This window comes from Delphinapterus leucas, chromosome 7 (genome assembly GCF_059928025.1).
Source record: "Delphinapterus leucas isolate spDelLeu-1000000601 "Yukka" chromosome 7, BTC_Dleu_Yukka2, whole genome shotgun sequence".
NCBI lineage: Eukaryota > Metazoa > Chordata > Mammalia > Artiodactyla > Monodontidae > Delphinapterus > Delphinapterus leucas.
In genome coordinates, this window is record NC_143135.1 from 48,208,251 (window position 1) to 48,220,262 (window position 12,012).

General features: G+C 50.9%; 1 protein-coding gene across 1 annotated transcript in view; it reads right to left on the reverse strand.

Moving 5' to 3' along the window:
- Positions 1–4,869: 4,869 nt before the first annotated feature.
- Positions 4,870–12,012, reverse strand: part of DNHD1 (dynein heavy chain domain 1) — a 67,175-nt gene continuing 60,032 nt past the window's right edge. Inside the window, 11 exon segments of the mRNA XM_089915223.1 lie at positions 4,870–5,782; positions 5,968–6,755; positions 6,979–7,128; positions 7,290–7,381; positions 8,183–8,384; positions 8,470–8,592; positions 8,786–8,972; positions 9,172–10,134; positions 10,267–10,445; positions 10,621–10,773; positions 11,018–11,299. Coding sequence (XP_089771349.1) covers positions 5,432–5,782; positions 5,968–6,755; positions 6,979–7,128; positions 7,290–7,381; positions 8,183–8,384; positions 8,470–8,592; positions 8,786–8,972; positions 9,172–10,134; positions 10,267–10,445; positions 10,621–10,773; positions 11,018–11,299 — 3,470 coding nt within the window. The 3' untranslated portion in view covers positions 4,870–5,431.

The window sequence follows — 12,012 nt, forward strand, 5'->3', positions numbered from 1 at the left end:
ACCCAGGAACAGACCCATACAACCATGCCCAGCTGATTTTTGACAAAGGTGCAGACACAATTCAATGGGGGAAGAGTAGCCTTTTCAACAAGTAGAGCTGGAGAACTTGGACATCCATAGGCAAAAATAAATGCATACAGAAATACATAAGTTTTAATATATCTGTCTTGACCTAGTCTCACACCTTGCACAAAAACTACCTCAAAATGGATCATGGACTTAAATATAAAACGATAAAACCCTTAGAAAAGAGACACAGGAGAAAATCTTTGATATCTAAGGTGAGGCAGAGTTTTAAACTTGACATCAAAAACGTGATTCATAAAAGAAAAAAATTGATAAATGGTGACTTCATCAAAATTTAAAACCTTTGCTCTATGAAAAATCCTATTAAGATAGGAAGGTACAGACTGGGAGAAAATATTTGCAAACCACCTATTTGACAAAGGATTAGTATCTAGAATATATCTATAACTCTGAAAACTCAGGGGTAAAAAAACCTGATAGCCTTATATCAGGCTACCTTATAGCCTACTAAAGAAATTGAATTTGTTATTAAAAACTTCCTCAGGAAAACAAAACAAAAAAGGTGGCTTTACTGGAAAATTATATCAACCATTTTAATAATATCATTCTGACACAAGCTCTTTTAGAAAGCAGAGTAGGACAGAACACTTCCCAACTCCTTTTGTGTGTGACTCTCTAAGACCTAAACCTGGGAGCGAAATTGCTAGGACATGTTGTGTTTAATTAATTTCACTACGTGCTGGCAGGTTGCTCCCCAGAATACACTAGTATCTACCCGTCTACCAACAGTGCGCGAGGATTCATGTTTTCCACTGTCCACCCCACAGGCAATAGAATGCCATAGCGAGAATGGATTCTGGAGACAAATGCCCGGATTCAAAACCTGGCTCTGAATACTTTGTAATAAGCATAAATGGAGTATGACCTTTAAACATTGTGAACCACTATATTATATACCTGTAACGTACGTAATATTGTACATCAGCTATATTTCAATTTTAAAAAGTGCAAAAAGGAGGGGGGCGGTTGACAACACTCACAGGATTGTTAAAAGGATTAAAGGAGAGAACGATTTGAAAGTGACTCCTCCAGTACCTGGCATATGGCCTGTAGGATCTGCTTCCCAAAATGGGTTAATCTGTTCAATCTAAAAAGACTAAACACTCAAAAGGCCCATGTCTCTACCTTCAGTGCTGGCACCAACCAGTCTTCCAGCAGACCCATACTCTCCGGGGATGGGCTAATCGTTCATCCAAGATCAAAGAGGGGCCTCCTTCCCCCAACTCACATACACCTAGAGAAAGCCATATTCAGTGGGGCGAACTTGAATCCCCATTCTAACCAGTGGCTCAGATCCTCAGGGCCAGTGACGACTGTGCTGGATGTTTACTATCATGCAGAAAAAAGTTCAATATAAAGTAGTGCTGTCTTAGGTCCCATCCAAGAGGATTTGTCATCCTGAAGTGTTTAAAAGTACTCTTATTCAAAATGCCATTCCTTGCATGGCTCTCAAGCACAGGCTCATAGTCATATGGTCTAAAATGGTCCAATTTTCTCTCACAAAGTGAGAAAAGTATGTCAAGCAGAGTAAGAACTTGAAACCTGAGTAAGAGTACACTTTGCCTAAAATAAGACCCAGGTATGATTTTGTTGTAATAACTACTAAATTTTTTTTTTTTTTTTTTTTTGCGGTACGCGGGCCTCTCACTGTCGTGGCCTCTCCCGTTGCGGAGAACAGGCTCCGGACGAGCAGGCTCAGCGGCTGTGGCTCACGGGCCCAGCCGCTCCGCGGCATGTGGGATCTTCCCGGACCGGGGCACGAACCCGTGTCCCCTGCATCGGCAGGCGGACTCTCAACCACTGCGCCACCAGGGAAGCCCTGACTAAATTTTTTTTAAAGAAAGTATAGACAATAAAGGTAAAAAACAAACTGGCTCTGACTTTATGACCTTGAATAACTGACTGAATTTGTATCTCAGTTTCCTAATCTGTAGTACGGAATAATAAGAGTACCTATTATAGCTACTATTACAGCTACCAGGGCTTCTTAGGCATTAGTGGGTGAACCGGCACTTTTTTTTTTCTCTTTCAGACATTTCTCCTATATATCCTATTTCTGAATGAGGATTTCAAATTAGACTGAAAAGCTGAAAAAATATGAGTTTCAGGTGAGCTGCAGAGCACTAATGAATGAAATTTTTGGTCTTTGGATTCTTAGTACATATAGTGTACAGAGCAGGGTCACAAATTTCCTCACAAATTTGGATACGCAAATAAAATTTAGCTCCTTTCTCAATTACTGATCTGATTTTCCTCACAAGTCTCACTTCCATTCTCTACTCTGCTGGATAGTAGAAGAGGCTAGAAATCAATTTGTTTCACTCTCTTTAGGTTTCATTTTTTTCTCTTTGAAATACAGGCTCAGAATTTCAAATTCTGAGCATTCTACCTTTGCTCCTCTCCAGAGTGGCATCTAGGTGTAGACAGGAGGGCTTGTGTGGCATTTTGATGTCAGAAGGAAGGGGTCCCTGGCCTAATACTGGTTCTTGGGTGTGCACAAGCTGGAATTCTCTGGGTATGGTTGGCCCAGTTCCACCCGTGGGCATCCTGCCAGAATTTGCTTCTAAAGTTGATGAATTCGTGGTCTTGTCTTTTTCAGCTGTCAGGGCCTTTTGCCCCTCCCTGCCAATTTGGCCTCCTCAACAACTCTGTTTGGTGCTGCAGACCCCAGTGATTCTCTGCCTCATATTCCCTCGAGCCTAACAGGTCTCTATTCAGCTTCCACACCATGTAGGGATCAAGGGACACTTCTTCCTTTCCATGTCCCTCTGCCTTCTTTATCCTCTTGGGGCCACAGTAGGTCCATGCTGCAGAGCAGTTCCCTTCTAAAGTCCCAGTTAGGGAAGAGGGCAAAAGCCTCTGCCCTCAGTACCTCAGTTTACTGCTCAGATCAGGTTGATTTTGTCATATTCCTCCCTCCGTTGATTCCACTCCTTCATCCATCCCCCCCACCCCTGCCACCCCATCTGTCCAGACAGGATGGGACATGTTTCTCCCCTTTGTCATGTGTCTTACTTCCGCCTTCCTTTCACTGAGACTTTACTTCCCTAATGAAATTTTTTTTTTTTTTTTGGCCACACCTAGCAGTATGCAGAATCTTAGTTCACCGACCAGGGATCAAACCCAGGCCCTGGCAGTGAAAGCACTGAGTCCTATCCACTGGACTGCCAGGGAATTCTCCCTAATGAGATTCTAATTTATCTGCTTGACAATTTCAACAGTGAAATTGTCAAATCTGGAACATTTTTACATGCATTCATTGTATTTGAGCGGTGCTGTCACTTGGTACTTATTTTATAATCTCTGATTGACTAAGTTTAATAATTTGCTGGGCATAATTCAAGAATGAATTGCAGTCAATTATGCATCAATAAAGCTGAAATTTAAAAAAATAAAAGACATGCTAGGTTACAAAAAAGAATAAATTTTGGCCTAGAGAAGGATGTGGATTTGTAGAAACTATTCTGTGCTAACCAGTTTCAGATGGTTTTACTCGTATATCACTATTGTTCCCTGTTCCCACTGGGGAAAATAGTACTGATGGTAAATATGGACAGAGGGTTCATTTATCCAGAAGGACTTCTTTAATACTCTTCTGATCTCCTCTCCTGAAGGAGTAGGCATGCCCCTGGTTGAGTGTGGAAAGAAAAAGGGAAGAGTTTCTGAGGAAAGAGAAAGCTTTTGCCTCTTTGCTTAGCCTTTCGTTAAGGAAATCAGTTGCACTGCAGTCACCGGCAAGTGGGATGACTGTGAAGAGGTTGTGCACTGATGCTCAGTATACACCTCTGTCCGCATTTCCTTCCACCATGTAGCTTGTACCGAATCGTACAGCAAGGGGAGTAAGTTGTACCTAGTAAGTTTTGGTGCTTGGGGGCAAGGAGAGGAGCTGTTGTTGGCTTTTAGCTGGTGTTGTCTGCTATACTCTAACCCAGCTTTTGTCAGAGAGGTTTGCCCCGGGGTAGCAAGCAATCATGCAACTGATAATAACTGAACGTATCAAAGCAGAACGCCTGATTCCCTACCTCCAACCTGTCTCTCAAATTTCTCTCAGTTAGTGACACCATGATCCACCCAGTTGCTCAGTCATCCTGCGGTAGATTTGCCCATTTCCCTCACTCTTCGCATTCAATCCATCAGCAAGTTCTGCTGGCTTTGCCTCCAGAATATTTCCTAAATCCATTCATTCTCCATCTCCACTGTTAATGACCTTAGTCCAAACTCCATCATCTCTCACTTAGAATTACTTCAATAGCCTCCAAACAAATCTTCCTCCTTGTTACTCTGGATTTCCTTCCATCCATCCACCCACCATAGAACAGCCAGAGTGATCTTTGAAAAAGCTCATTTCCCAACTAATACTAATAGATTCCTTCTTTTAAAAAATACAAGCTCATTCTCATGAAAAGGCTCTAGTGATCTGCCCCTTTCTATACCTTTCCATCCTTTTGGCTTACTCTGACCCTCACAGTGCTCCAGCTATATGTTCTGTTCCTTGAACACCCCAAGGTTGTTCCTGCCTCAGCACCTTTGCATCTGCTGAGGGCTCTACCTGAAACCCTCCTAGATCTTCAAATAGCTCTTTCAAATATTCATCAAGCCTTCCCTGACCACCCAAACTAGATTAACTGCTCCCCTCTAGTCACTCTCTAACACATCAGCCTGCTTTGTTTTTTTTTATAGCACTTAAAAGTCATCAAATTTAACTCATTTATATGTTGGCCCTTTATTATCTGTCTCCCGGCATTAGAACAACCTCATCAGTGCCTGGAAGAGCACCTCGTTCAGAGGAGTGCTCATAACTAATCGCTGAATGAACATATGACCTTGTGTCTTATTTCGCTTGTGTGTGTGTGTGTGTGTGTGTGTGTGTGTGTGTGTGTGTACACGACTCACTCAGGATCCATTCTGGGGGAGGGGATGACCAGTAGGGCAGGATTGGGGCATTCCCAATAATACTGCTAAGTGCCTGAAGAAATTATCTTGAGTTCTAATGTTCTCCCTTTAAAAATATCGCTTGTGGGTTTAGCACAAGAGCTGAGAGCACAGTCGAGAGCTGGGTAGGGATTCCAAGTCCTGTGTGTTAGCCATCCTGAGATCTGCCTAGCCCCTTGGATACAGGACTAACCCCAGGCCCATCTCCCCCACAGTGTACCCACACTCCCCTCTCCCCATCGCCAGGCACACACCCTCTTCTACCTTCACTGTGAACAGACCACCTCTCTCAGTTGTGTACACTGTGCTTTCCCCTCAGTGTGTCACATTTTCAGTGGGCACACACCTGCATTCCTTATTAAGTCTCAGAAATCTTTCATCAAAGCACTCCAACTTTATTTTGGCTGAGGGCTCAGGGCAGCGGTGGGCTGCACACATGGACTCTCCGTTGGGCACAGGTGGCGGGGCTGAGCTTCGTGGGCAGGGGCAGGTGCATCAGGATCTTCCTGCTGTGCAGCCTAGTGGTGCCGAGGGGCCCTTCCAAGTACACAGGACAGGAATACACGGCCAGGCCGGCTGGGGGTGGCACGTCATTGCCCCCCGGGGCCTGGGCGCTGACTCTGACCAGAGGCAGAGGGCTGGGCTGACTGGAAGAACTGTCCTGCAAGGCCCCTGCGAGCGGGTCCCATTCGGCGTTCCGGAGCTGTAGCCCAGTCAGCAGCAGCCCCACCTCTGGAACCCTGGGGTTTGGGCCGTTCACCACCTGGGGGCGCCAGAAACTGGTCAGGCAAGGCTAAGAAGCTGGGGGGTCGTGGTGGAGTGGGATTAGAGAAGCAGATGGGGCTAGAGGGACTAAAACCAAGAAGAGGCAAAAGGTGGGGTAACTAAGAGGTGTAATCAGGGACTTCAAGGGGCGGGATTGGAAACGAAGGGGCAGCACGAGGATACCTGGAGGCGCAGAGGGCTGTTTAGCTCCTGACGTTTATGGGGGAGCTGACTGGAGCTAGAGCCTGGGCAACCAGGGAAATTCGTCAGGTCAACCCCAGCAAAGGCAGCCTCCCAACGCAGTGACAGCAGCAGGCGGCGCGGGTGGCAAAAGGCTGACAGGTGAAAGATGCGCTCTGGTACTTGGGTTCCCACACCCAGGTAGCGAACCAACAGCTGCCCACGGCGCGATAGCTGTCGCAGCCAGTGCCAGGGCGGCTGAGGCCCGGCAGGCGCGTGGGGTCGCCAAGGCGAGGGTAGGCGGCCAGTCCAGAGAGCGTGAGCCACCGCGGCACAGCGCCGGGAGGCACACGGGGGCGCGCCGTTCAGCTGCTGCAACAGGCAATCAAGGTCCCGTTGCAGCGCGCCCACCAGCTGGTTCAGTTCCAGCACCTCCGTCTTGAGGAAGCCCTCCAGAGGCCGCGGCGCACTCAGCCCCAGCTCCCCCCACCCCGCGCCAGACTCAGCTTGGCGAGTGGTCTCGGTCAGCAGAGCCTGCAATGACTCCAGCCTCCGCTTGGCTTGCACCAGGCGTTGCCGCAGCCGCCTTTCGGCGCGCCGGGAGCCTCCGCTGGCCTCCGGAACCCAAGTGGGCGAACACCGCTGCAGCGCGCTCAGGACAGCGCGACTCTGGCGTCGCAGCAGCCAGGTCTGGGGGCCAGCACTCAGTCCGCAGATCCGGGGTTCAGGTGGTGTGGGCAGTAGGTGCATCTGGGCCTTGCACTCTTCCATAGCATCCGACTCCCCTAGTTCTTGGGGGTGGAGGTGAGTGAGGGGTGAGAGATAAGACTGTCTCTTCCCACCCCAGACCCAAGGGAGTAGGCCTTTCTCTGACACTTTAAACCATCATCATCCCATAACTGTGAATATTGCCCCCTTCTACACCTTTATTGGTACCTCTGTTACATTCCCTTGAGCAAGGTGGTATTACTGTGCTGTTCCCCACCTCAACGCAGATACCTGACTGGAGCTTACCCGGGCTGGGCATCAGAGTGGCCAGCAGATACTGGGGTGTGTGTGGTTGGGCCCGGTTCCCGCTGCTGGAGCTCAGGCAGGCTTGTGTGAGGCTATTCAGGACCTCCCTGTCCTTCTCGTCTCCCACAGGACCCCCATAGAAAACTGAAGCTGAGGATGAGGTCAGAGCCCCTCAGTTACAGCCCCTCCAGTTTCCACCACCTCCCAAACCAAAGTTGTAGATTATGTCCCCATCTCAGTGCTCCCCTCCCTACCCCTTTCTGGGCTCTCCTGGGGGCTGGTGACTGCATGGGGGACAGGAGGAGTCTCACCAGCCAGCTCCTGCATGGCAGCACTGGGATTGCTCAGGCTGGCCCACAGGTGGTCTTGGATCTGCAGGACCCGGGTCAGCGTCACTTGACTCCTGGGGGTGGAGAGCAGGAAGTAGGGTTTCAAAACCATCTATATGCTGAGGACTTTCACATCTTTCTCTCCAGCCCAAACCTCCCTCCTGAGCTCCAGACCCACGAGGGCTCACTAGTCATCGCCACTTGGCACCACAAATACGACTTCCCTTTAACTGAAATCATCATTTCCTCCCACACCACCTACCCAGCTGTCCAAGGCAGAAATCTGAGAGCCTTCCTTGACTCTTCCCTCTTCCTCACCCCATATTTACTCTCTCCCCACTGTGACTACCCTAGTCCCTACCACCCATACCATGACCTCGTTCCTCAAGCCTGCCAGAACCCCCCAAAAGTATTATGCTTGCCTCCAGCCCTGCCCCGTCTGGTCCATTCTCCACGCTGCAGCCAGCGTGATCTTTCTAACAGACAGATGGGATCATGTGTCTTCTACTTAAAACCCTTCAGTGGCTTCCCACTGTCCTCAGGATCCAATCAGGTCCCTTGTGATGGTCTTAAAGGCCCTTTACCACAAGCCTCACCTCTCCCCACTCAAGCCCCAGCATGTCCACCTCAGCCACACTGAAGTCCTCTCTCCTGCTAAGCTTAGTTCCTTCTGCTCAGAAAGGCCTCATCTCCACCTGATCTGCCTCTGCTGTCAGGACTCAGTTCAAAGTGAGACCCCTAAGTCCTTGGAGAAGCCTTCCTTGACTTCCCCCTGCCCTCACATTTTGGAGCTCCCCAGAGATGAATCCCAGCATGTGAAAAATATTCAGTGTTTGCTGAGTGACTGACAGAGTAGGATGGGCGGGGTCCCTCACCAGCACCCCCTGTGAGCTTGCAGCTTCATTCCATAGAGCTGCCGGTATAGCAGGAGGCCATGTAGGAGGAGCAGAGGCAGCACCCTGGTTGGGGATTGCACACAGAGTCCTTGCTGGACTAGCTCCACACTGTCGACCAAGACATGGGACAGCTCCAGGGACTGGTCCCAGAAAATAGGCATGGAGTGCTGAGTCAGCACGGCTGGGGAGGAAGGAAAGTGCTGAGTCAGCACAATACAGTTACCTCCCCGCTCCAATCTGAGAGTCTGTGGGGGGAAGTTCCTCACCTGGTAAGGAAGCAATAGCCTCTGCAGACACAGTAAGCCAAAGACGGAAATCTCTGTGGACAGTGGCCACATTCTCTCTGGCTTGTTGAGCAGAAAGCAGTTCTAACTCCAGGTTGGAGACCACTAGGGGTCAGACATGGGGCTGAGATCAATCGCTGGGTAAAGGGTCAGACATAAGCCTAGAGACAGACTTGAGGCTAGGGGGTTAGGAGTCAGGTACAAAGGTGATTAGGGGATCAGCCATGAGATCTGAGTTCAAGCTCAGGCCCAAGTGTAGGATAGGGTCCTAGAAGCCATCTCTAGGCAGCAAACCCACCCTTGGCTCTGGCCAACAGCCCCAGCAAGGGCTGTAGCAGCTCTTTTGGCCAGTGAGGCATCAGATGACAGTTCTCCAGCACCAGCCAGTGCCCGCTGTGCATAGCCTTGCGGAGAATGCCGACCACAACCGAGACCGGGTCCCAGGCTTCAGAGCCCAGAGCTATCACCTTCAGATGCTTCTGCCCCTGAGGACCAACAGCAAAATGGCAGGGTAACTCAAAGGGATCCTAGGGTGACCCAAGGGACCCAGAGTAATGCCACAGATGACCTGGAAAGTCCCTGAGTAATCCAGAAAGATCCATGAGAATGCTGGGAGGGGAGACCCACACCCCATCCCAGCCCTAAGAGCCCGGTGGCTCTGTGGCCAAGAGGCTAGGCTCAAACCTGCTCGTGTTTGGCAGCCAGTTTCTGGATGACAGTCAGGGGGTGCACAGTGGCGGTGGGGTGACCAGGTGGTGGCAACAAAATCAGCGTGGGCTGAGTAGCCTGACTGTGTTCAAAGGGTATGGTGGGAGCACGCAGGTTTTCATCCAGGGGCCGGCCCAGGAGGCTGGTGGTGAAGGTGGCCAGGGCACTGGCCAGGCACTCAGGTCGTAGCACACGCCACAGGATCAGCTTCTGGAGGAGGCTGAATGGGTCAGTCCCAGGCCCCGGTGCAGGACCCAGCACTGTGGATGACAGTGACAAGTAAGCCTGCCAAGCACTGGAGTGGCCTGCCAGGGATGCACACAGCCCAGCATATGGGGGCAGTACCTCTAACATCTCACATTCGTGCCAGGCTCTCAGCCCTAGCCAGGCCGGTCGAGGCACACCTGGGACTGGTTTTCTGTAGCCTGTGCTGGGAGAGGCTGCCAGTCCAGGCCAGAGGGCCAGCCTCTCGAGTTCTGGTGCCTTCCTTGCCACTTGCAGCAGAGCCAGAGCACCCAAGGCACCCACCAAGGGTACTTGGGTTAGGCCCAGTGTAGCAACAGTGCTGCCCAGTAGCTGGCGGGTCAGCTGTCTTTTTAACTGCAGCAGATGGCAGGGTAGTTCTTCCTGCTGCTGAATCTCACCTTTCATGCTGTTCAGAGCCCGCTTGGTGGCTGCCAGACAATTCTCTGGACTCATACGGAAAAGCGGTAGCAGGTTCTGCAGTGAGCTAAGAGCCTTTATAATGGCCATTCCATGCCAGACCACATGCCGATACGGTGCCCACAATGCCACCTCCTGCATCCTCAGCTCTTCTAACTCCTCGAAATGGGCACGCAGCCGACACAGCTCTGCCTGGGCCCTCACCATGTCTCGCAGGAACTTGGCTGGTTTCTGACGCCTTGGGTTCTGGAGCAGCAGCATCGTCAGCAGCCGCTCCTGCAAACAGTCCCTTGTTAGGCGGATCCGGCCCTTTCCCACGTAGCTCCCGATCAGCAGCACTCATCTCCACCCCCGTACCTGGGCCGCTGCAAAGCTCATCCCAACCCACAGACTGGACCCCCCAAGTACCTCAGCAGCCTCCACAGCTTCCCAGGCGTCCAGGAATCTGATCCTCAGGTCCTGCCAGTGGCTCTCAAGCTCAGGACGCTCTGTGCACAAGATTTCACGCAGCATCTGTTCTTCTAGGATTTCCATGTTCATGCCCAGGTCCAGCACATTCAGCCCTTTCAGCAATTCACAGCCTAGCACTTGGAATCACATGGGAGATGCTTAACCTCTTCCCCGTGGCAGAGCCAGGGGTGAGAGGCACAGGGAGTGTGGCTCGCTGCTACGGTCCTGAGCCCGCTCTGGGCCAGACTGAGTGAAGCTCAGGGCCTGGTGTTCCCACAAAGCTGTGCTGGCGACTTACCCACTGGGCCTCACCTTTTTCCAAAGAACTGAGGGGAAGGGTAGTGCTCAGATAGAGACAGAAGCCAGGCTGCAACTGGGGTGGGCACAGCTGTTCCCGCTGCAGTAGCCATTGCAGTTCTGGGCACTCTAGGCCCATCTCCATGTTGGTCAGTAGCACCGGCAGGCCTGCGAGGGGGAGGCAAGGACACCCTACCCACCATGCCAGCACCTGGGCACCCCCGTGCACAAAATCGGGCTCCAATTTTGCTCCCCTCTGGCTGACGGGAAGGCTCCCTCAGGGCTCTTCCACAGAGTTAGTGCCCAGGGTAGAGGTGGGGGCTGAGGTCAGACTGGGGTGTTGGAGTCCTGTGGGGCCACAGAGTAGGGGGAGGACACAGGAGACACGTGGGTGCAGGGGACGAGTTCTCACCACTGGCAGCTGCCTCCCGGAGCTGAGGCCCCAGCTCTGGGTCAGCGCCTGAGAGGACTCGGGGTTCGGGAGGGGGCGGGGACTGAGTCGCAGTCCCCGCCCCCTCCTCCTGTTCTTTCTCCTCTTGCTCCTGCGGCGCTTCCTCTTCCTTGTTCTTCTCCGTGATTCCCCTTTCTCCTGCCTTCTGTTCTTTTGTCTTGTAACACTCGTCGCTCTCATCATCTTTGTCTTCCGTGTCCTCCTCTTTAGACTCTTTTCCTTGATTTCTCTTGAAGCCCTTCCCTGTGGCAGAAAGATGAAGAGGGGCTCTTCTCAGGGAGGGACTCAGGCTCCTGGGGAGCCCCGTTCACCCAAGGGCTCCAGCTCATGAAGGAAGTTCTGCGAGAAGACACCTTAGGAAAGTCACTTAAGCTCTCTGTGACACGATTTCGTCATCTGCAAAATGGGGTTGATAGTAGTGAGTACCTCATAGGGTTACTGTGAAGATGACATGGAACAATGCATACAAAGCACTCTGCTGGTACCTACCAAGCACTCAGTAAAGGGTAGCTCTCATTATTGCTACTCTAAAATTCCAGGGAGGGGTTCTAGTCACCCCTGAAATCAGCTCCATTTCTGCTTTTCTGTAGGTTGGTTAGAAGAGTCAGTGCATTTCCCTTTTTGCCTAAGCAAATTCTGTCACTAACAACTACAGGAGTCATCACTAGCATAGAGGTCATTGCCTGGAAGTAACAGCTGGTAGGAGAAAGGCCATAGACTGCGGCATTAGCCACGCCATGGACAGTGCCGTGCACCAGGTGGCTAGCTGACCAGCAGCCGTCTGCAGCCCCCTTCTCCTTTGCCTCCTCTACTGCAGGATCTGGAAAAGATAAATACTTATTTTTTTTAATTGTCAAGAAGTTTAAGGATTTTTTAAAATATTAAGTGTTCAAGAAGTGGGCAAGTGGAGGTTGCCAGGTCCACAATTTGGTGTGTTCGTTTCCTATTCCTTAACA